At 45.2% G+C, this 25,001-nt stretch overlaps 1 protein-coding gene across 8 annotated transcripts in view; it reads right to left on the bottom strand.

Annotated features, from left to right (window-relative positions):
- The window catches only part of DNAJC6 (DnaJ heat shock protein family (Hsp40) member C6), a 416,470-nt gene that overhangs the window by 124,724 nt on the left and 266,745 nt on the right, over window positions 1-25,001 (bottom strand). For all 8 annotated transcript variants that reach the window (XM_085602365.1, XM_085602363.1, XM_085602364.1 and 5 more), the window contains 3 exons: window positions 15,905-16,027; window positions 2,824-2,957; window positions 888-1,082 (listed from right to left, as the gene is read on the bottom strand). In XM_085602365.1, coding sequence (XP_085458491.1) covers window positions 888-1,082; window positions 2,824-2,957; window positions 15,905-16,027 — 452 coding nt within the window. The remainder of the gene's footprint in view (window positions 1-887; window positions 1,083-2,823; window positions 2,958-15,904; window positions 16,028-25,001) is intronic.

Here is a 25,001-nt window from a genome sequence, read left to right on the forward strand (position 1 = left end):
CTCCCTTAACAGCTGATCTCAGTCACAAATGGCCAGTCTCGCTCAACATTTCAAACTGACATCACAAGCATCTGCAAGACTGGGTGGTGCCACCTACTTTACCACTGTCCTCTACAATCAGATACACACAAACCCAAAACACTCCTAAAGAAAATGGATCCCCTCTAATAAGATGACAGGAAACTGCATTAAAAGTCAAACCAAGACAACTCAAAGTCAAAAATCTGGCCAAATTGTGTTGCACTAATGTTTTTGGAAAAGCTTTCAAGTAAGAAAATATACATGGAGCAAGAGTGACATTCATCTCTTATGTGATCCTTAAGCCAACTGAACAATTACTTTGGTACTCTGAGAGGCTGTTCCTCCAGAGAAGTCTATATACATTTTCAGGGTTACACCAAACATTGCGTTGTTGCTGCGCTGCTTAACCTATCCCGGAGCTCCATGGACAGCACCTATACGAGAACAGACTCGCCGTACCTTACAAGGAGACCATTTTATGTTGAGCAGGATTTACAATAACACGATGAACACACCCCTCCACTGTTGGCTATGCATTTGTAATATTTGTACTTCACATAATATATTGTGGTCTCGTGACTGATTTATAAAAATAAAGCATTTATTCAGGCCCAACAAAAAATGCAAACTTCGCAGTGAAAACTGACATTTACATTGTGATATCACGCAATTGTGATAGGTTTGAACGTGATATCAATATGAACCTAGTTTTGCTCCTAGGAACCAATGCTTGTTGGTTTAATGTATGTACTACTTTTTATACATTTAACATCAAAACATCTTTACACACAAAAAATAACTAACCTAAAAACAACATGAAACAGTGTGGCTCAGACTTGTAGCCGGGCATCAATTAATTCACTTGCCTCATTCTTTCATAGTCTTGTGCTGTTGAAAAGATTTTGGTTTCTCCAATAAGAATATCACAGAAGGGTCGACATCCATTTCTCTGCTTATTGAAAAAGGGTACAGGACTAATGGTGACTGATTTAATGTTAACAGGTTTACAGTGAGGATGGACGGGCTTGTCAGCAACGAGGTCACAAATATACCCAATGTATCTGCAATACAAAAAGTTCACTTTTAGCTTTCACATTATTATGTTAAAATATGATCTGCATTAAATTTCATAAACTTCAATCTTACAACAGAGTGCCCATGTCAACAAACTACCTTTGAGCATCAAGAGGTGAACGCTTTCTAAACATTCTACAATTAAATGTCCGATGGTATATATTCTGATAAAAAAATAAATATCCAAGATCACTTGCAATTCAGGAATTTTAGAAAGGAAGGGATATTTGTCTCTTCATAACAATTGATACATTATCACACCAACCAGTAAACAGATTCCATCACTCATAATAGCAACGTATGGATATTAAATAACTTAGGAACATAATGTGAGTAAAAACATTTTCCTCAATGGTGGATGGCATAATCACAAGTACAATTATCTGTCTCTCTATTTCATTCCAATTCAGGATTTAACAAAACCCCAGCAATGCCAGACATACTTTTCACTCCTCATCATTCACACTACCAAAACACTTGTCACAGAGGCCCCATTACTACACTATACAATTCAAAGTAGACACAAAAGTAAATTCATAAAAATCTCATGAGTTCTACCTCTCACTCTTCTTTGCTCTGCTACACGCTTAAGCGGAGCAATCAACGTCAGGAAAACAGCACCACTCTGGTCATCAGGCATTACACTAAAACACTTCCCACAAAGGCCTGTCAAGTACTGGATGCTGAAAAGGTCTGTTGAGTTTCCTATTTAATTCCATTAACAAAGGCTGGCTCTTCACAGTAAAAACGGTGCCAACCTGGTACTAATAGTATGAGAGAAACCCATCTAGTTTCTCATTAATAGGATCCCAGTTTAGAAAGAGCAATTTATCAGCTTTGTTCACGCCCATTTCCCGAAACTCATGACTTGAATTTGACACACAAAGAAGGCCAAGTTTGACACCATTTGCCCAGAGTGGAACTCGCCTACCCTACGTACTCAGTGCTCTACACTACTCATGAAACATCCTTCTGGGTTACCATGAGTGCGGAAATGTCTAGGCTTAAGGATTTTTAACCACTCTCTCAGTAGGGCATCCATCAACATGCTGCCAAAGTTCTTCAAAACTGAACCATCTTCTTCTGAGTGAATTAAGTCACTGGTAAGCTCTCAGCACAGATGTAACAAGGCACAAGTATTTCAACATTCTTTGAATCAAACACAACTTATAGTATAGATTATTACCGGTCTACTAATGTGTTTCTGACCCTTATCAGGTGTATGAAATGCTATATAAATGCAACTACAATACAATATATTAAAAGTGATGACAAATGGAAACACATCATTAACTTAGAATCACACCTTATGTATTACCAACTAATGGAACTGCATATAGCTAACTATACATTGAGCATGTGCCAGATAGTTTAAAAGCATATGCTGCCTTAGGGCTGTGATTGGAACCTGAAGCAAACACAATATTATACATAAGTACACAGATGAAAAATCATGTTCTTTAGGTGACATGTTTCCTAACAGAGCAATGAGATCAACTGAGTTCTGTTTAATAAAGACACTTCTTATCACATGGAAACAGGCAATTCACATTTTCCGAAATGCAACAGTATATAGATTTACACATACTTATAGGATGAATTAAATTGCTGATTCCACTCAAATACATGAATAGCTTAATATTAATTAAAAATATGTAATTATTACACTATAAGGATGTTGATTGCAACATTTGCAATTAAAACAGACATTCAAGCCACATTTAGTACCTTCTGTGGGATGGCCAAAGTCCGATTCCTGGTCGTTTTGAGTTGAGCAACTGAATAGCAGGAACTGGATTAGAGAAGAGATGACAGAAACAAAACATGGCGCTGACCAAAACTGCTGAGGCTGCACGCCCATCCTGTTAAGTAAAATTTGAATATACATACTCAGGCCAGTGATCATTTGTTAAGAAACTTTATACATTTTGGCAATATTCCTACCCTCACAAAGGTTAACAATGTTCTCAGGTTTTATAAACCTTTCTTTTCAACCAGAACTGGTGAACTCTAGCATATTACTTTTGTTATGTTAAAACTAGTTTGCAAATACTACACTTAATGAAGCAGCAAAGGCATTGCTACAGGGTCATGCAAATAAGGAAAGAACAAAGAAGAAACTCCATACCATGAGCATGCTGAAACTATAATAGAGAGTTAAATAGCTCTTTAAATCTATATGCAAACTCTACAGAATAAATACCTTCTACATCTTTTTAAATTGCGGGTCTAGAAAAGATAGATGAAAATGACCAGTTGCTTATTTGTACACTATGTTCGCTAATTAATTTTATATTAAGACACTCCTATTATGCTTCTATTATTATTGTTGGTTTGCCGGCAGACCATTTAAATACCAGACAGCTACCTTACAGAGAATTTGAAGGGAAAGAGAACAATCAATGCAATAATTGATTTAACCACCGATCATTTTACATGTTTTAGAGAAATCTAGCTTGAGTATTTTCTTCCTCTTTTCTTACTGCTGCTCACACTATTCTCACTCTTTCAAGTTTGTTTATTTTTATATTTTATAAATGCATTGTTATTAAAATAATGTAATTCACAAGATGTTGCTAGTACTGAGATGCTATGCTTTCCTGCTTTCAACTTCAACTTGAATCTCCCATCAAGTAAAAAAGGAATTTATTGAAAATATTTACCACATATCTGTGGGTCACAAGCCTACTCCCTTTTTTAATTGAATCTCAGTTAACAAAACTTTCTGTTATTTTATGAGACTTCTAGATAAGAAAACATAACATAAGTACGTAACATTAATTCATCTTTATCTAAAAAAACAGGAATTTCCTTTTTTAACTAGTCGAGAAATTTGCAGGACTTGAAAACACCAAGTAAACAGAGGGACACAATTATTCAGTTGCTTATTACTCCAGCAATTGAAGACCATGTAAATGTTGCCTATAATTGTCCTATATCAACTTAACATAAATGTCCAATAGGTTGTAGATGGTAGTGGTTGGTGGATTCGGAACTTTTATTGAATAATGTGTTCTACTGGATCACCATAAATCAGGTTTTCATTCTGTGCATCAATGTGGGTTCAAAGTTGTATTTTATGCAATTTGAGTGGGTTAATGAGGGAGCTATATAAATTCTTTACTTGCTTGATGTGTCTTGTATTCTTTAATGCCATGGACTTTTCACTACTAATATATGGTGTAGAGGCAGTTTCTCACTTGTCATATCAGATCCCTGCATTCACCGTTCATGTACATTTATAATGCTGCTCAGGTCATAAGGACTACAGAGCCAGTCTTACACTAATGGCAAACAAATGTATGTCAGAAGACCACAGTAGGGATTAACTGCAGTGTAGAGCCTAGAAGCATAGTCCCAATACATGAGTTACAACAGGTATATTGTCTCTGTCATGATTATAAACTATGCTGTCCTATGGGATGGAGAAATTATTATGAATGAACACACCTGAGCAGTCACACAGTCATCCTTTTTGACATAAGCTAAATGAGACAAATCATCCTATACATTGCTATCAAAGTGTACATGCCTCAATTATGAAAATACCTTTTATTAGGGACTCCTGAACTAGGGGGGCTTGGCTGGGCGCGCTTGCACGATGGTCGCAAGCGAGTGAAGCTCCCGCCGCCTGGTGCCGTTATCCTGCTGTTTTTCTCCTGGCTGGGCTTCTTTCTGGCTCTGGGCGCCGCCCGTGGTGGGGCCCGTGTTCCCTGATGCCATAAGGTGCGAGCTGGTTGGCGCGGCTGCTGGACACACCGGCTCTACCGTACAGAAGCTGAGGCCGACAGGCGCGGTGAAGTGGGCGGGAGCCGCAGCCGGCTGCATCCAATAATTTAACCTGCGGCTCGCCACGAGGAGCCCAGGCCGCGCTGGCTGGAGCGCCGGCGGTGGAGGAGGCGTAACGCTGCCGGATCCTCTTGATGTGATGCCCTGGGCCAGCGGTGACTGATGGAGGCGGACCGGTCATGCTGTGAACGGCGGGGGATGCCCTGACTTCGCGGTACGCCCTGGACATAGCATCGAGGGCGGCGGAGGCGGTCGCGGCCTGCTGGTGGCGCTGCGGGGCGTGCAGACTGACGGCGAAGTGGTGCGGCGGGCCCCCCTGCGGACTTCCTGGGGTCCTGCTGCAGCCTTGTCAAAACACCTGAGGTGACCCGGTGAGTGGACTGCCTGAGCGCTTGGTGGCGATCCTCCATAGGGATTCTGCAGGCCGGACAGACGCGGTGAGGTGGCCGGGAGGGTAAGGCGGACCTCCCTACATACCGCGGTGGAGTGGTGGGCCTGACGCCGGACACTGGGGTGGCCCTCACCGTAGCGGATTGCACCGAGAACTGCTGCGACGGCACGGGGACCTGGAGCCTTGGAGTTTAGTGGGCGATCAGTGGACGACCTGGTACCGGACTGCGAGGTGAGCGGAGGTGGCGGAGGGGGAGGCCGCCTGGCATTGGCGCGAGGGGAGCACCTGGACCCCTTACGTATACCGAAGGTGCTGACGGGTGGTGGTGGCGCCTGGAACCTTTACATGCAGTGCGGCACCGAGGGAACAGGAGGGGCACGGACTGACCTGTGGATACTGGGGTGCCGTTTGGGGTGTGTCGCCGCCAGTGCTGCGCCTGTAGTGCCGGGGTGGTGCCCAACAGTCAGTGATTGCACAGGAACAGCTGCCAAGGGGAGAGGCGGCGGATATCCACCAGCCCTACTTACCATGTTCAGATGGAGGAGGGGTGGTCATGGGCCGGCTACGAAACACGCCAAAGGAAGGCCGGACACTGGCGGCGGGCTCGGGCCCCATGCCGGAAAGCCGCGGTGAAAGCGTGGAGCCTCAGGCGGCGGCGCTTGCGGCGAGACTGGACACAGTGCTAGCTGCAGTCGAGCGAATCGGCTCTACGCTGGAGCAGACGAAGGCTTCCCTAGAGTCCCGGATCGATAAAAGTCACGGTGGACTTCACCCTCCTTCATGCGGACCACCGCAAGTTAGCGGACACAGTGGCCCAGCAACGCCAGGCGCTCCAGGATGTCCAACCAGTGGTGAACAAATCATACTGTAACCTTGCAGGACCTAATAGATCGCGTCCACACCCTGGAAGATCGGGTCGAGGATGCCGAAGGGCGCTCCCGGAGCAGTAATATCAGAGTGGTGGGATTGCCGGAGGGCGAGGAGGGACGACAGCCAGAGCAATACATTGAGAGATGGCTTTGAGATCTGCTCACTCCGGGGGTACTTTCTCCACAGTTTGTGGTGGAGCGGGCCCACAGGGTCCTGGCACAGCGGCCCAAGCCGGGGGCTCAGCCCCGTCCCTTTCTGTTCAAACTTCTCAATTACCGGGACAGAGATGTGGTGCTTCGCGAGACCAGGAAGTTGGGCGCAATCACAGTGGGAAGTGGGCAGGCGATGTTCTTCCCGGATTACACGGCGGTAGTGCAGAGGTGGAGGATCAGCTACCTGGCGGTGAAGCGCCGGCTGTGTGACCTGGAGATCCCATACTCTCTGCTATACCCGTCGCGCCTCAGAGTGGTCACAAAGGAGGGGACCCGCTTCTTTGATGCCCCGTCGGAGGTCTGGGACTGGCTGGAGGAGACGGGGCGGTGTAGTGGACAGAGACCTCCGGATCCGGAAATTGGCAATCAGCGGGGGAGGAGGCCCCGGCGGCGGAGGGGGTCCCGTAGAGATGCGGGGCTGGGCCCGGGAGTGGCGCCTAGCCCGGAGCGGATACGCCTAGAACGCCAAGGAGCGCTGGAAGCGGTGGCAACCCTTGGGTCTACAAGTAGTCAGGAAGATGCAGACACTCACAGACATAGCGAACCCGAGACCAGCAGATCATCCTCTCCATCCACCACACTCTCCGAGGACCAACTAATGCCACTGGTGACTCCCCAGACTTCTGATAGGATCATGTGAGCCGGGAGCGGCGTGATGACAGCGCCCACTGGCATGCACGTCAGCAAGAGATAGACAATGAGTCATGGTAGCTGACTGCTTAAAGATTCTGATGTATAGTGTGGTATAGTGCTGCGTGATGGCAGCACTGCGTCTATTTGGTCGCTGCATGTGTGGGGGGGGATGGGAGGCCCAGCTCAAGGGAGAGACGGTGCGCCAAGCGGAATTTGCGGCAGGAGGCGTAGATAGATGCAGTTAGGTCACCCGCCCATGCTTGACCAAGTCCATGCTACAGGAGGCACCCACAGCGCATGCAGGGGCACACTAAGCACCCGTTAGCCACTGCCTGGCTTAGTTTCACTCCATAAGCGTTTAGCTTACAGTTTGGACGAATGCCCGCACAGGGGTTTGCCCTGATAGTTATATTGTTTTTGATGTTCAGCTCGCGTGCTTGGCAACACGTATATGCTTCTTTGTTTTGTTTATCGATGCAGCGCACCGGCTTGACATATAGAGCCCATGTTCCTCCCATTGGTCGAGCGGACCCCGGCCCCGCCACCTATGCAGTCTTTAATTGCTTTAAATGGCCACTACCAACATAATCACATGGAATATTCGGGGCATGCATACGCCAGCGCGTAGATATTCCATTTACGCTTATCTGCAGAGACACAAGGTGGCCATAGCCCTCCTTCAGGAGACTCACATGACGCAGTCAGAAATAGCCCGGTTGTGTACCCGCTGGAGGGGTCAACTATTTGGAACTACATATTCTGCACACGCCAGGGGCACGTTAATCTGGGTGAGGGCGGGCACTCCGCTCACATGTACGGAGGTAGTAGTTGACCTGGCTGGGCGATACACATTAGTGCGCAGGCGACTTAATGGACAACACATATTGCTAGGCTCATTGTACGCCCCAAACGTTGAACAATCGTCATTTCTTGCCCATCTGTCCACGGTGTTAGCACCGTATGCGGGTCTCTCCTGGCTACTGGGCGGGGATTTTAACTCAGTCCTCGACTTACGTCTTGACCGGTCCTTTCCGCCCCTCCGTAATACACAAGTGGGTTTGAACGCACGGACTCTGAATGACTGGATATCACGCTAGGCATTGGTCGATGTGTGGTGCAATTTACACCCCGATGACCACGTCTACTCGTACTATTCGGCGGTACATGACCTCCATGTGCATCTTGACAGGGTGGTGGGCTCCTATTCTTTGCTTCCCCTGTTAGATTAGGCAGAATATCTAGGTCGGACACACTCCGATCATAACCCTCTTAGACTGTGCCTCCGATGGAACCCTGGCCGTCCCCCAATCCCCATGTGGCGCCTCCAATCGGCGGCTCTGGAAGATGCAGAATTCCGAGCATCCTTGGGCACCGCGATAGAACAGTTCTTTGATCTGAATGAGGGCACTACGAGCAGTGAACTGATAGAGTGGGATGCCCAGAAGTCCAGCATCAGGGGGCATTGTTTAGGCGCGACGTGGAATATTCGCAAGCAACTCACATTGTCACTTGCCGCCTTGGAATCTCGCCTACTCTCGTGCGAGCGGCACGGGGAGGGCAGCGGTCGTGACTCGGCCCGGCTGATGAGGCTTCGGGCGCGCCATGCCGAGCTGCTGGAGCGCCTGCGCTGCCACAACTATGCGGCTCACTCGGCTCGTGTTCATGCCACGTCGGATAGGGCGGGGAGGCTACTGGCCTGGCTGCTCAAGCAGGAGACTGTTCACGCTCCGATAGGCGCTATACGCGGGCCCGACGGGTCGCTTGTATACACACAGTGGGAGATTCATCAGGTAATGACGGCGCATTACGCGTCTCTGTACCGCTCGACGGGACGCAGGCAGGCGCATGACCTGGATCAGTTCTTGGAGGCTGCTTGTCTGCCCACGGTCCCAGATGAACACCAGGAGTCGCTCGAGAGCCCCCTCACTGCGGATGAGATCAGGGAAGCGGTCGCCTCTTTGGCCTCCGGAAAGGCGCCGGGTCCCGATGGGCTCCCGGCGGAATATTATAAGACCTATCGGGAATCACTGGTACCCAAATTGCACACTCTCTATCTGGCCGCCCTTTAGGAGCGTACCTTACCCGGCTCAATGCGAGAGGCCTATTTGGTATCTCTGCTCAAGCCTGGGTGGGATCCCACCCAACTGGGGTCTTACCGCCCCCTTGCTCTGCTTAATGCGGATTATAAAATTTTGGCTAAGGTGTTGGCGGAGCGCCTGGCGCCAGTGGTGCCGGCGCTGGTACATGTCGACCAAAATGGCTTCGTACCCACGCGCAGTTCCTCCCTTAACCTGCGGCGGTTCTTTTGAGTGGCATCAGATAGTGTCCAACAATGCCTAGGGCGGGCTGCCTGGTTCTAGACCTTGAAAAGGCCTTTGACTGCCTGGAATGGGGATATCTGGTGGCGGCATTGTCGCACTTCGGGCTGGGCCTTGGCTTCCTTCAACTGGCAGCCCTTCTGTACAAGGACCCCACGGTGAGAGTGAGAACCGGGCCGTACATATCTGATGCTATCCCTATTGGCCGCGGCACTAGGCAGGGGTGCCCGCTCTCACCCCTCCTGTTTGCGCTCACAATAGAGCCACTGGCGGCCACGCTCCGCAGGGAGCTGGCTGACGGCATTCTCCTGGGCGATGCGACACATCAAGTGTCGCTTTATGCGGACGACCTGCTGGTCTTTGTCAGGGATGTGTCTCACATTCCTATTGACCTGGAGCGTATTCTGCTTAAATTCGAGGCCCTCTCAGGTCTCCGGGTGAACGCTGCTAAGTCCTGCCTATATGCGTTCCGAGCCGACACTCAAGACCCGAGTTATCATCTTAGGGGAGTGCAGGTACAATGGCGACCGGATACCTTCCGTTATCTGGGTATCCAGATATATCGTCAGCCAGCGGATCTTGTGGAGGGCAATTTGGGCAGAGCCGTATCCGCAGTCAGGGCTCAGATGAGGTTCTGGGGTACGCTTCTCCTCTCGGTCACGGGGCGAATAGCCTTAGTTAAAATGGTGATTTTACCCCGTCTCCTGTACTATTTTGCCAATCTGCCCGTCTATGTTCCGGCGTCTTACTTTGCAGGTTTGGCGCGGTCCCTCCGGGACTTCCTATGGGGTGCTACGCGTCATAGAGTCGCGTTGCCCAAGCTGTACCTTCCCACTGACCAGGGAGGACTTGCAATGCCGTGTTTCGAACATTACTACCTGGCTGCGCAGCTACAGTGGATAGCCCCCTGGCTGGCAGATAGAGGCCGTGAGGATACCGCGGCACCCCCCCTTTCACTGGCTGACATCATTAAGATCTTCCACCCGACCGCGAAGGTATCGAGGCCTGTGCCTCTTCTATTAGTGGTAGCCTACAAATGCTACCGCCGGTGTCTCCATCTTACCCGGACTCGGACTCCCTATGCCCCGGCTATACCGCTTGAAGGCTCCCCTAGTGGGCAGGGGGTGCTCAGTGCTTCGGAACTAGAGGACTGGAGCGCGGCAGACATACACACCTTGGGGGACCTCTTTTGGGACGGGACCCTTCTTTCGTTTGCCGCCCCAGCGGAGGAGACTGGGTTAGCTCCCGGCCACTTTCTTCGTCATCGGTCTTTGGTGGCGACGCTCACGGGCTGTTGGGGAGACCTCAGGGAGGAGCCAGAGCAACATCTCACGGTACAATACCTCCATGTGATGGGGCGGGGGATACATCTGGTTAAATGGTTCGCGGCGTCCTTACGCACACATACAGCGCTTAGTTTGGCGCCGCTACGTGGTAAGTGGGAGGCGGACCTGGCTCGGACCGTGACTGACAAGGAGTGGGACAGGGTGCTGCAGGGCCCGACGAGAATCCCCAGGAACATGCGCTTCCGCCAAATACAATTCTTCATCTTACACAGAGCATATCTCACGCCCGCCTCTATTAATATATACTTTCACCGCACGGATGCATGCTGCCCCCGCTGTGCGGAGCTAGACGTTGGCCTAATCCATATGTTGTGGAGCTGTCCCGTACTGAGCACATACTGGCTGGCAGTGCAGGAAGCGCTCTGTGAGTGCACAGGTCGCGATATCCCATTTGAGTGGCCAGCCTACCTATTACACCTTTTCCGCAGAACTCTTTCCACAAAGGTTACCTCTAGGTTCATTGACTTGGGGTTTGTGGTGGCAAAACGGCTTCTTACCAAGCGTTGGAGGACGGCTGCTCCACCACATACGTGGGCATGGCGCGGTTCCTTTTTGGTATGGGCTAAGGTGGAGGGCATGGCCCTCTGGAGGGAGGAAACGCAAGACCTCAGGAGGACGCCCATTACAGCCCAGTGGGAGGCGCTTTTGCAGACCATGATACGCTCAGGGGGGGATGCCGCAGAGGCCTGTTAGGTGTGCGATGAGGGCGCCACCCCGGGGGGTATGGAGTTGGTTTGTCCAGCAGAGCGCCATGGCATACGATAGCGAGGCCATAGTCAGGTTGGCGGGGCATAAGAGCAAGCGCGACACAGTCTGTACAGTGACCCGTGTGGGAGGTACGGGGCTGGGGCGGATGACATACGGGACATTGGGTGAGCAATACTTGGACAATGGCCGGACTTTGCTGCTGTTACTGCTGTTGTTGTTCTGGTGGGGCGTTAGCTGTTTAGCTGTTTGGCCCCTGTTATTTTTAAGATTTGCTATCTGTTTATGGAGAAACCCTAGGAGAGAATGGGTGAAGTATTAAGACTCTCGCTTTGGGGTCGCCCCTCATGTGGTAGGATCTCAAAAAACAGCTCGATGGTTGGTGCCACTGTTGAGAGGGCTTTCATTGTGGCAGGAGACCAGGAGGTACACCCATTCCTCACAGTCCATTGTATGCCCGTCTGAGTACATAGCCATGATATAAATGTTGCTGTACATTATTCTGTTTCATAATGTGATGTACACCTTCTCCAAACCTCAATAAACAGATTTATAAATAAAATAAATTAGGGACTCCTGAACTATGAGGTGGTAAGATTACAGGCTGTTAACAATGACACTACACCTCTGGTACTTTTTGAACATGGCTAATTCTGTGTCACTATCCTTGTATGATATTCATTGTTTCACAAGCAAATGAAAACCGCTGTGTGACATTCAAGTGGCTAAATGCTTTTAAGAATGTAAGCAACAAAATCTGTCAATATTCTCTGAGTCATTCTCTATGTTCTACCAATCAAAGACTGCCAGCTATAACCAAATTTAAACACAAGTGGAGAGGTGACTATCATCTATCACCTTCCCTTCAGACTATCTTCAAACCCTGCTTATGCAAACATTAAATGAGATGCCAGTGTCCTTCTCATTAAATGTACCCAAAACCTATCAAACGTGCTTCCTGCACTACTCATTTCACTCTACAGGCCTCAATTGAAGTTTAGACAAAAATTTACTTTTACCTCAGGGACTTCAAAATGTACCTTAGATGTTTCTCAAAGACATGGAATTTAGAGGGTATAGAAGTAGGTACACGTGGAATGAGCAGAAGAATGCCACTGTGCCAGTACAGAAACAGTTCATTACTGAAATACAGATAAAACGTAATATTTGCAAGAAGACATGGAAAACTTAATCAGAGATTAAGAAATTCAAAGACTATTAAATAACTTGCATGTAGTCTAAAGTGATGGCTAATTTAGAACTGAGTGAATGTGCAGGAGTGTTTTATTTGTTGTTTTATTTTGTTTGTCATTGGGGGACTTTCCATATTTATGCTTAACAGCTAAGCATCTCTTACCTTATGTGTACCAACATACCATAGAATAAAATAACAACTAAACCTTGAGCTGCCAGATGTGCACATGTAAACCTAGATGGCCAAAACAACTTGTGAAAGGTCCAGAGTACTTCAGACTTCACTAATCTTCAGGAATAGGCCCATAAAATCTTACATCCCTATCACGGATTCATGGATTGTCCCATCTCAGAAGTCTGTATTCTTATTTTCACCACTTTTAAAGAACTAAAATTAGTGGCTGCCCTTTAAATGCATGGTAACAACCAATCACTGCAAAAGAACATCCCAAGCTGTTCACAGGCTCGGAGAAGATGTTGGGATTCAAAAGGTGCAGCTCCAGATCAATGAGGCTTTGACAATTGGTTAAATATCACAAGAAATCAGTATGTCACTCGCAAGGAGCTACATAAGAAGAATGGTAAGACCTCCCAACCATAGGTATCAGTGAAGAGGATAAACCTGTGCGTACCCCTGCTAGACATACTGTCAAAAAGAAATGAGGAAGGGAAGGTTCAACTGTAAAGGGACATGAGGTAGGAATACATGGCCATCGAATGGGAATAACACTGTCTGCCTCACATCAATAACATAATAACACATATGATTAGTCCAATAACGTTTTCAAAGTGGAATCTGAACATATGTTTTAATCTGTTTGAACTACGCAATTCCCATTATACGACCAGGTTAACAACTCATATGTGATGGTTCTGATATAAACGACTGAGCTTTGAAGTCTTATTAGGTAGTAAAATATTCCAGAAGGTCACTTAGAAGGTCACGAGTAACAACAATAATTGATCAATAATGCTTTCAAGTACAGCACTGGTATTGCATTTAGAATTAGAATTTAAATTAAATATGAAATGCTGCCTAATGCAAATCACTTCTTCCATCCAGAGAAGTTGGTTCTACAAGGCAAATATTACATTTTATAGGCACATTATTTCTGAAAAAGGTACATGTCCATCCGAGTCACGATGGTAGCACTGACCAATGCACCAATACTTAGCTTGGCCAACTGCAGTGCTTAATACATTAAAGTCTACGCCAAATCTATGAACATGGATTTCAAGCAACTGAGAGCAAAGCGGCTGATGCCAAGAGATGGTATACTTGCATGGATGGACAAACGAGCTGAATCTCATTTCTGAACCAATCTCTATGCGTATCTTGTCTATGTCTTTCATCAATATTTCTGTGCATCACCAACTTAACGGTGTTCTTTTTATCCAGAGCACTCTTTTAAATCAACACTTGAAATCTGTTGATTCTCACTGAAATCTGATAGTTTATTAATGGACACAAAAATGACTAGGTGATTGGGTATGGACATAATATACTCATTTTTACATGAACCCGAGTTAGGGAGACCTCTTCTTAAAATGTCTTCAAATTAGTAAGGATTCAGGTCAGGATTGAGTTGGGAAGGGGGTCACAGAGTTAGGTAACCAATATAAGGTTTTCTCTTACATGTGGTAAATAATTACAATAGTGCCAGATCACTGCTCACTTAGTTCACAGAATCACAAGATTCAGACAGAGAATAGACTTGAGACTGCAATAGCAAGTAAGGAGAAAAGAGAAATAGATCGCTAACAACCATTGGGTGGGGTCTTCAGAGGCAGAGGTTCACATCTGTCACTAGCAGTAAAATCATTATTTAACCACATTGCAGACATGGTCCCTTGCTTGCCAAGATTTCGTAGATTTATTGGCTTTCTGCTTTCATTCAGTTTATACACTCAGCCTTGCATTCAATCATTTTTGATGTTTTCCTCCTCTTTGCATCCCTTGGTTGTCCTCATCCATTACTTTCATAGTTGCTGTCTTGTGTTTTATACATTGCTCATCCTGCTGCTGTTCTGGAGTTGTCTGCTCCTTGGCGTCCAAAGGAAGAACGCCTGTATACTAATCAACATTTGGTCTCATTATTGCCTATTTGATCCTGGATCTGAGGTTGGTGCAAACTTGCAGGTCCGACCCTCACTCTCCTTATCCACAATGCTTAGGGGTTGAGCCAACTCCTACTCATAGGTAAATTGATATTATGTTGAGCATACTGTTTTCCTGTTGGTTGTATTTAGGTCTCAAAGTGATAGTTTCAAGAGTCCAAGTAGAAAGAAAAACACTTAAGCACAGTTCTTTGTGTTTTTGTTTATTTTGTACATAGTATTTGCAGACTATCCTGCCGGTTTTTATTTCATACTAAGTTTGTGGCATACAATCCTGTTTTGCAGCCAACATGTGTTTCACCCCTTACAGTGACTTTATGGTGGGGGCTTTCTCATGGCTTCTTAGATAGAATCCACAAATCGTAGTCCTGAATGTCTCCAGGTTTAGGTCAGGTCTATGTCCTGGGTAAGTCCTGGTTGGACCACGATGCCGGTGAAAAAAACACGTGTTTTTCTTGCGGGTCCACAGAGACTGTTACTTTGATTCATGACTAGGAAGAAAGATTGACTATTCCAGCCAGGACGTACCCAGGACATAGACCCAAGACTGTATGCAACACACTTAGTATGAAAAAAATTGTAAGACAGTCTGCAAATACTATGTACAAAATAACAAAAATGAAACACAAGCAACTGTGTGAAAGTGGTTTTCTTTCTACTTGAACACTTGAAACTATCACTTTGGGACCTATAATACAACCAACAGGAAAACCGCACACTCAACATAATATCATGATCCTGGCTCTGACTTGGACTGTGGGTCCCTTCTTTCTGCACCAACTCCTATTTGGTAATTCTTACTCACTGGCCTGTTGACTTATACCTTACGTATTCAAAACTCTTATTAGCTGCCACATGAGGTAGGTCAGACGGCAACAAGACACCTGTCCATCCTATGAAATCCTGACATCAGAGCATCCCAGCAAGCACCCCTGTGCTTTCTCTCACACCTCCCTGTTTCCCCCTTGTTTCTCTGATGAGGTATTCAAGCTCTTGATGTCTTTAGAGACACTTGAGGAAGGCTAGACTTCTCAGCAGATCTCTATTCTTAGCTCTGAGGAGGACAACATTCTGAACTTGTTTAAACAAGTGTGAAGACCAAAGCCATTATGTTTCCACCTTAAAAATTATACATAGGTGTAACACATTAGAAGATGGGATGTTTTGTGTTCAATGTAAGAGTTATGAAAAAGTGCACTGTGCAATTCCTACAATTCTTTGCTTTGTACTTACCATGCAGTGGATGACACAGACATTTTTGGGGTTCTGTTGTAACCAATTATGCATGTTCTTACAAACAGCGTAGAGGTTGTGCAAACTAGGGGCTTGTCTCACTGGCCAACTGCATTCCGAGACCTTAGAAAGTGAAAATTAAAACACATAAATGATCATATTAAGTCAAAACATGAATCTCGAAAAAAGATATGAAAGATATACAGGGCTCTATTCACAAACCTTTATTGCCAGAGAAGATCCAGCCATAATCCAACCAGGCTAAAAACAGTCAAAGCCACCTGTCGAACTTTCAATGCATTTATAGGAACCACTGTGACACAGTTCCTGGACATGCAAAAGATGTCCACTGGTAGGGGGGACATCTCTACATTAGACAGGCGGAGTACCCTCACCTTGGCGGGAGTCAACTACTCCACCATGGCAAGGATACATAATCTGTCCATCATATTCTAATTCAGGCTCTATATCTCCACGACCCCAGAGCTAGCATTGTATGCTCACAGATTTGTGTTTATAAAAACTGTATAAGAACTTCCTTATGGTGTGCAATGAATGATGTAGTGGGAATATTGATCACGTCCGATTTTACACAATATATCTGAAAAATAACAACCCGTTAACTATCACAGAGTCATCACACCATTTTAAGAAGGCTAAATTCTTTTTTTATTCAGAATGGCGTGAATAATCGTCAGTTTTAATATTTTTGACGGCTCTTGCGAATAACAAGAAAACGAACATAACTTTTAAATTATTGTTAAGGTGCAGAGGCCTATATTAGCAATTTATTATTTGTGTAAAAGATTTAGTTCAGCATACCTTGGTCAGGGTGGTAGCGGTGATCTGTGCAATACAGGGAAGAGCGCTGTTGCATTGAAAATACAATGAAGTACAAAATATGCACCACAAATAACATGAAGATATCTTAACAATGAGTTAAACAGCATTACCATAAGGCATTTAACACAAACAGAACCATAACAATCTGTTTTAACATTTCTGAAATATTTGCAAAAGAACTCTAAAGTGAAAGAACAACCCAAGCTTTCAGAGTGGGTTCAGGACAGTCTTTAAAAGAGAATTTGGTGCAACAAGATCCGAGTCTAGAGACTGAGATTAATCTCATGGTCTGGGGCTTTGTACAGGAAGAACCTATCTAAATAAGCTGCCATCAACCCTCCAAAATGAAGAAAAAGCACTCCATTACTAAGCCATCCATACCCAGGTGAGTGGAAAGAATGTTAACAAGTGGCTCATGTTAAAGTGTATCAAATGCCACTAAGATCTAGTAAGGCAAAGAAACAAGCATTTGCAATGCAATAGGTCTCGCATTTACAAGTGTTTGAGCTATTGCCATTGTAAATGACAATGCCTTTTATTTATGTGTTGTTTTTAAAACGGATAAATAAAAGGCATTGTCATTTACAATGCCAATAGCTTAAACTCCCACAAATGCTAGACCTATTACATTGGAAACGCGTTCGGCACCCATGCAATTAAAAAATAAAAACAAAGCATTAGGAGAGAGCGTGTTCTGCCTGCAACAGCAGGCAGGACAAAGCTATTTGAGAAAATAGTGCTCGGAAGGCTGTAATTAAAGCATACTCAGTATCAACACATGTAACAGGGTGTGTTGTCGTGGCAGGTTACAAAATGAGACATGGCGGTACTAAGGAGGAACTACTAAGCCAATTGACCAATGAACAGGCACAGTCTACAGTGGACAATGACACAGGCAATTGAAAAATATGGGCTGAGAGTGGGCAGAGCTTCAAGTTCCTACTGAATATAGCATGCCTTGCAGAGCGGCGCATGCGCTGCACCCCATCCAGCATGCACATGCCATCATCAACCACCTAAAAGGATGGAGAATTCATGCTACAACAATGAGAAACAGACTGATAAGAATGGAGAGGTTTCTTTGCTTTGTATATTTTTGAAGGGCATGCCCATCCAGCCGGATCCATAACCCGGCAGAATCTTCTTTACTAAAGATACGCATCTGACCACTCTTTAAAGGGACTATGTAGCTCCAATGGATGGGTGGCCTCTGAAATATATCTGATTATAGCACCAGGAAGCAAAGCATCAGTTTAAGATCTTGTGTTCAACAATATGTCAAAAGTGATTTTTGGACACAGAGAAAGTTGTTCCATGCAGAAGCAATTCTGCGCATGCAGAATAGAATAGAAATAGGGAACTTTGAATGGCTTCCATGCAGAGGAACTTAAGATTTACATTGACAGTATAGGTCACCCCAGGTTTTAGTAAAGGATTCAAACAAAACAAAACAGCATGAAAAGGGTACCAACACTTGTTTTAAGCACCTGAAATGTGACTTCACAAAAGCTTTGAATGCCACAATGGTACGTATTTGCAGCTTTGGCAGGGTCACCACTCTGGAAGCTCCACTGAAGCCACTGACATTTTGCAGAGTGGGTGCCATGTTTAATGGACACACTCAGCAAAGTTTTTTGTTTTCTGAAAATAAGCGTAGGCGTTTCCTTTCAGAAAACATACAAATGGAATGCATGGAATTTTCTCCATTGCACATGAGGTCCTTTGTTCAATTCCTCCACCCAGGGTCATAATGCTTCACATGGAGGTGTTGGGTCCGGAGAACGAGAGACCGTCACCGCACATGCACCATGCCCCCATGGACTTTTGTTGAAATGAGCTGCCAGGTTAAATTTTTCTGTCAATAAAGCCAGCAGGGGCTCTACCATTGAAAACTCAGTGCTTCCCCCAACTTAATACACAAGTTCAGCTGAGTGTGAGTAAAGCCGATTTGCAGTGGTGCTCCTGCTCAGCCAAACTCTAAATGAGGACCTTACTCGGTGAAACATATTGCCCATGAAGCTTATGCCTACTACTTTAAAAACACACACAAAATGCCTCTCAACAGAATCAAACTATTTTTTCTCAAATGCATGAATAGGAGTTAATTATGCTTTTTTCTGCCAGTTAAAGTAACAGAAACAAATAAGAGTTGTAATCGTCAACTAAATATAGGTTAATGATGACAATTTTTAACCATGCCAAAGTCAAACCAACATTTTAATATTCTCGGAAGAAGACACACTTAGACCAAGACCAATTATAAATAAAATGCATACACCTCCCTGCTTCTGGCTTCTTATAGAGAAGCAACTTGACAGTCATGCCACATCTAATTATTTAAATATGGATTTATGTGTGTCCTACTTTTAGAATTGATTCTATTAGAAGATCATGTTATGTGGAATTTAGCAATTGAATTAGGTTACTAGTCAGCACAATGAGGTTAGAAACCTAATTAGCTAATCATGTATGTATAAGAGATGGAATATGAAACACACAAAAGGTGATGGGAGGCTGCTTGCAAGACGTCTAACCACTGGCAATAGCTCAGGATAGCACTCCAATCCATCATTCTTTTGCTCACCACTCCACCTCAGTTTGGACCCAGCCATATGAAAATCAGTCTTGACCCGGGTTCTCTTTGGAACAGTCCAGCCTGAACTGCCAAGCCAGGTCCTCCCTGAACTGGAACACAAGCGACCCAGGACCGGTTTCTCCCTAGTTATGTACTCATCAGCCGGGTAAAGCTTGGTCCCAGTGCCACAGTGAGCATGGGACTGACGTCTGGCAATAGCCATGCCACTTAAGGCGGTATATGAAACACACAAAAGGTGATGGGAGGCTGCTTGCAATTCATCTAACTACTGGCCGTAGCTTTGGGTACCACTCCAACCGATCGTTTTTTCCTCTTAAAGCCACCTCAGTGTGGACCTAGTCATATGCAAATCAGTCTTACCCTGTTTTTCATATTGTGGTAAATAAAATCTTCTTTACCGGACTGAATTTCATACGGAATCTTAAGATAAAGTAAAATAGCTCAAAATAACAAGAGGCAGAATCCGTGGTATAAGAGGTTTTCTAAATGGGCTTTATTCCATTCAAAATGGCCGACTCGAGTCGCGGCCTTCAGGTTCCGTCACCACGAGGGTTCAGGAAGTGAAGTACAATACTTTATTGACAGACATGCATTTTTATAATAAGTACATTACAATGAAACGAATGTAGAAGGCGTAACATTTGATAAGAAAAGTGACAAAACAGGTACGTAATCGAAACTAGGCGTAATAAGGAATAAAAGAAACATGATTGGTTAGGATTATCAGACATAGGTGGATCTATAAGATAATACTTGGCATAGATGCGCGCGCAGCAGCATGACGTGTGAGTGACGTGCAACTAGGGGGTGAAGGGACTTGACATTTAGCTCTACATGTGGAGACGAGAAGTCTGGGGGGTCAAGTCAACCTAATCCCAAATCATATCTAACATCCTATGTTTAAAGAACTATGTTATCCACAAGGAAGGACTCTCGGACAGAATCTAGTCTATACTGACTGTGTGCGTGCACAAACGTCTAAGTGTCTATATGAGATGCGAGAGGCAGAAAACTTTCCATGGCAGCAGGGCTATGAATCACTTGCAGGAGGACGGAAAGGCTGAGTCCTTTGCTTGTGAGCTAAAGGAAATGTTTACCTAAATCACTAGACAGGAATGCATCGGCTGAAGAGCAAGATAGATAATTCGAAGGTGAAATACAGCTTCTTGGCAGGCAGGCGAAAACTGGCCGAGGCAGGCACCGTTAGCTGCACAGGGAGTAGGACAAAGTTCATGGATACAGATGCGAGCTCAAGCTGAAGCTGTCAGAGACAGAGAGCAGGGAAAGGCTTTGAGGACAGAATCGGGCCTACTTGCCTGAACTGTAAAAATGGAGTAACTTAGCCATATAAAGTCGGTGGCCTTTCATACTTAGGAATCGAATATCCAGCCCATCGATGGCGGATCTGACAGAGAACATGTCGACGGTAGACACACATATGTTTGCGTTCTTAGAAACTGGAACTGGAGGGAACATACATGTATTTGTAACATGCATATAGAACCGTTGGGGTCCAAGATAGGGGACATAACTGATCAGGAAAATCCACATTTCCACATTCCCTCCTTGTCCCCTACTTGCCCTTCAAGAGATATCAATCTTCATCATTCCATCGATTTGCTCATGGAGCATCATTTCTTCTTCCTTCTTCTTCCGGTATTTTGAACGAGAACTGTGATATGGAATGCATGATGTGGCACACAGACCACAAATCGCTGGTCCACATTGCAGGCATAAACAACAACTGAAGAGCATAAGAAGGCCAATACCTAGGAAGGATAGAACTCTCCATCCCCAGGCTGATATCACACTCCAAAACCACCCGGACCACGTCCAAGTGCCTGGATTTTCGTGTATCTGGCTCACAATCTTATGAAGGCGTGTTATAGCTTTATATACAGATGGCGAATTTTCTGGTATGAATATGCAGCAGCTGGATCCGATGACCCTGCAAGCTCCGCCCCTATCGGCCAGGATGACGTCAAGGACAAGACGATTCTGGAGAACAACAATTCTCATCACTGATTGTTCCTCTGTCAGATTGCCTAGGGCGGCTATAGTCTCGTTTACTACAGCTTCAAGAGTCTTGGTGAGTCTGCGTATCAGCTTACTATTTGATATTGTACCTATATAGGGAAAGATACCTTTATTGAAATCTACATACTTGTCCCATGCCGTCTCAGTATAATCGACAACTGGGAGATCTCTTCGCTCTCTATTGTGTACTAAATGAACATTTCGATAATAATCAGGGGGAGCTAGGAAAACAGGTGGCAGAAGGAATGCTATGTAACAGGTACCATCCCAATCTAGAGGCAGACGCATATATGCAGTCTGACCACATATAAAGTAAGAATGGCGAGAAGCTCTAAATGAAGATTTACCTTGATCACTATATTCTACTGTAGTAACGCATTGGCTATGGCCCATATGTATGGAACCAACTTTTCTCACACATAATTCACCCTTAACTGGAAATACAGACATAGTGGGCAGAATTAATTCAACTTCGGATTTGACATTCAAAATCATAAGATTAGGCGTAAAATTACCTAATTTATACACTTCATTTTCTAAATCAGTTCCTGTTCTACTGGGGTGACCCTCCTTATTGGGGTGACAGACTTTGAATAAAACTAGATTCAGATTTCCCCATATCCAATGTTGTTGATAAACTGCTGTGTCTGGGTCTATGGAATTTAATAAACTAAACCATGCTCCACAGGAGCCATTGTGTGTGAACGGATGTGGAAAGAAAGGCAGAACTCCTTTGTTATTCTGATAGGGAGGGAGTCGGCCACACACCCAACAATTGGTGGCATTACTAGTCTGATGGGAATGATGTAACATACTAATGAATGTGTTATTGCGCAGCGCAAGTCTATAGGACAACTCATGTGGGGGTAATTCACTAAAAGAATGTTCATCAGTTATATTGAAAGCACGTTTAGAAACAGGATAATACATATGCAACAATATACTTGCAGTAACTATTAAAAAACTCAAGGAAAACAAAATTAATAAAGTCACAATACAGTGGCTACACAGTAATTTACAATAAGCATGTCGTTTCATTATGATTCTGGACTCTACATCATTCAGACCTAAGGGATACATGTCGGGACAGATTCAACCGCTTCACCTTGGAGAGGACTTAAACAATCAAATCGTCCGACAGTTTGGATCTGGACCTGAGGTTCTGCTTATAGAGTTCGGTGCTACTGGCCTCAGCCAAAGGTAGCTTTGAGTCAATGGGGGAAGACACACGGGGAGTACTGTTTGTGTCAGGAGGAAGTCCATGAAATTTCTTGATATGGCTGGAATGCACCCAGCCTTTTCTCCCTTCGATCTTCACAGCTGTTCTGGTCGTCAGCAGGACCAACTTAGGAAGCCTCCACCTTGGCTTCCAGTTGGGTTTTCCGATCGAAATTCCTGACGAGAACATAATCGCCGGGAATTACATCATGAGGTTTCACCTCGGTGTTGTCGGGAAAAGCTGCGACTACCTGTGAACGACAAGATTGTAGTGCAGACATCAAGGAAGCCAGGTAATCTGTCAGCATATTACAGTCAACATCAGTTATTTTACGGGGTATAGGCGTCCCCCACATATTCGGTGGTCTACCAAAGATCACCTCATAAGGTGATAGCCCTGTTCGAGAGTGTGCTACCATCCTCATGTAAAATAGCGCAACTGGTAAAGCTACTATCCAGTCCACACCTTTTTCCTGACATATTTTAGACAATCTGATTTTTAAAAGTTGATTATGTCGTTCCACGAGACCTGCTGCCTCGGGGTGTCGGACACAGTGGAATTTCCACTGATATCCCAACAAAAGTGAGACATGTTTCATTAATTCGGATGAGAAAGGCTGGCCGTTATCTGAATATACAACACGTGGTAAACCGTACCGTGGGAAGAATTCTCGAACTAGCTGCTTGGCAGTAGTCGGGGCAGTGTAATCTGATACGGGATACGCCTCTGTCCAACGGGAGAGAGCGCAGACAACTACGAGAACATATTTGAATCCTCGACAACGTTCCATCTGAATATAATCCATCTGGAGGACTTCAAAAGGATGGTCAGGAGGCTGAAATCCACCCTGCTCTACGGGAACACTCTTTCCTGGATTAAACTGACAACATATCATACAGGTACGAACTTTTTGTTTAGCTGCTGCTCGTAAATGTTTGTTGAACCAAATGTGCTGAATGCTGTCTAGCATAGCCTTCTCTCCTAAATGTGCTGGACTGTGAACTGTAGCTATAATGGCTTGAACCATGGAATCGGGGAGAAACCATACAGATTTCTCCTTCGTCATCCATCCTTGATCTGTCTGGATCCCTCCTAGTTCAGTCCACTTCTTTATTTCTTCTGCTGTGGCATGTGTCTGTATGTCAATTACGTCAAGTGCGGGATCCTTAATTGTCATACACTGTGTTGGTGTCTGAACTATTGGCTTTGTCATGTCTAATGTGCGATTCTGAGCAGTCTGTTTAGCTGTTCTGTCAGCTAAATCATTGCCTTGAGAAATGGTATCAGTAACCTTCGTGTGTGCTTTACATTTCATAATCGATATAGCAGTGGGTAGATGTATTGCGTCTAACAAAGCATGAATGAGGGGTCCGTGCTGAATGTGGGCACCATGGGAGGTTAAATAACCTCTCTCTCGCCACAGCACGCCGAAGTCGTGTACAACTCCGAATGCATAACGTGAGTCAGTGTATACATTAACTTTCTTATTTGTGGCTTGAATACAGGCTTGCGTTAGAGCAATAAGTTCTGCTGCTTGGGCTGACAAAGTATCTATACAATTTGTCTCAATAACTTTAGTGTCTGTTGTGACTGCATACGCGGCCACTAAATCTCCTGTACTTGTTCTCATGCACGATCCGTCTACATACAACGTCAGGTCTGGATCTAACAATGGAACGTCTGTCAAGTCTTGTCTAGGTTTCGTCTTTATTTCAATGATTTCAACACAATCATGAGCTAGTGGGTCTGTTCCAATTACAGGTAATAGTGTAGCAGGATTCAATGTATTACACCGTCGGATCTCTATGTGTGGTTGAAACAATGTCAGTTCATAACCGGTAAGTCTTGCTATGGTCAAGTGTTGTGTTTGTGTTCGGTTCACAAGAACCTCTACTGCATGTGGTACTTGTACTGTCAATGGGTGTCCTAATACTATGGCATCGCTTTGTCTGATTGCTAAAGCTGTCGCTGCCACTGATTTCAGGCATGCAGGCAAAGCCTGAGCTACGGGATCTAATGTACTGGAAAAATAAGCACATGGCTTGCGTGATCCTGCTTGATCCTGAGTGAGTACTGACAAGGCAGTACCTTCGCGTTCTGTAACAAAGAGTGTAAAATGTTTGCTATAACATGGTGTTGCTAAAACAGGTGCTTGACATAAAGCTTCTTTTAGGCTTTCAAAAGCTTGTGTATGTTCCTGAGTCCAAGGGAGAACAGTCGATGTGGCTGCCTCCTGTGTGGTTAACTGAATGAGTGGTTTTGCTAGAAATGCGTACTGAGGGATCCACTGCCTACAATATGAAGTGAGGCCTATGAAAGCTCGCACCTCCTTTTGTGTCTGGGGTATTGACATGTTAGCAATTAACTGGATGCGATCTGGTGTAAGCTGCCTTCCCTCCTTG

This window comes from Triturus cristatus, chromosome 4_2 (genome assembly GCF_964204655.1).
Source record: "Triturus cristatus chromosome 4_2, aTriCri1.1, whole genome shotgun sequence".
NCBI classification, from domain to species: domain Eukaryota; kingdom Metazoa; phylum Chordata; class Amphibia; order Caudata; family Salamandridae; genus Triturus; species Triturus cristatus.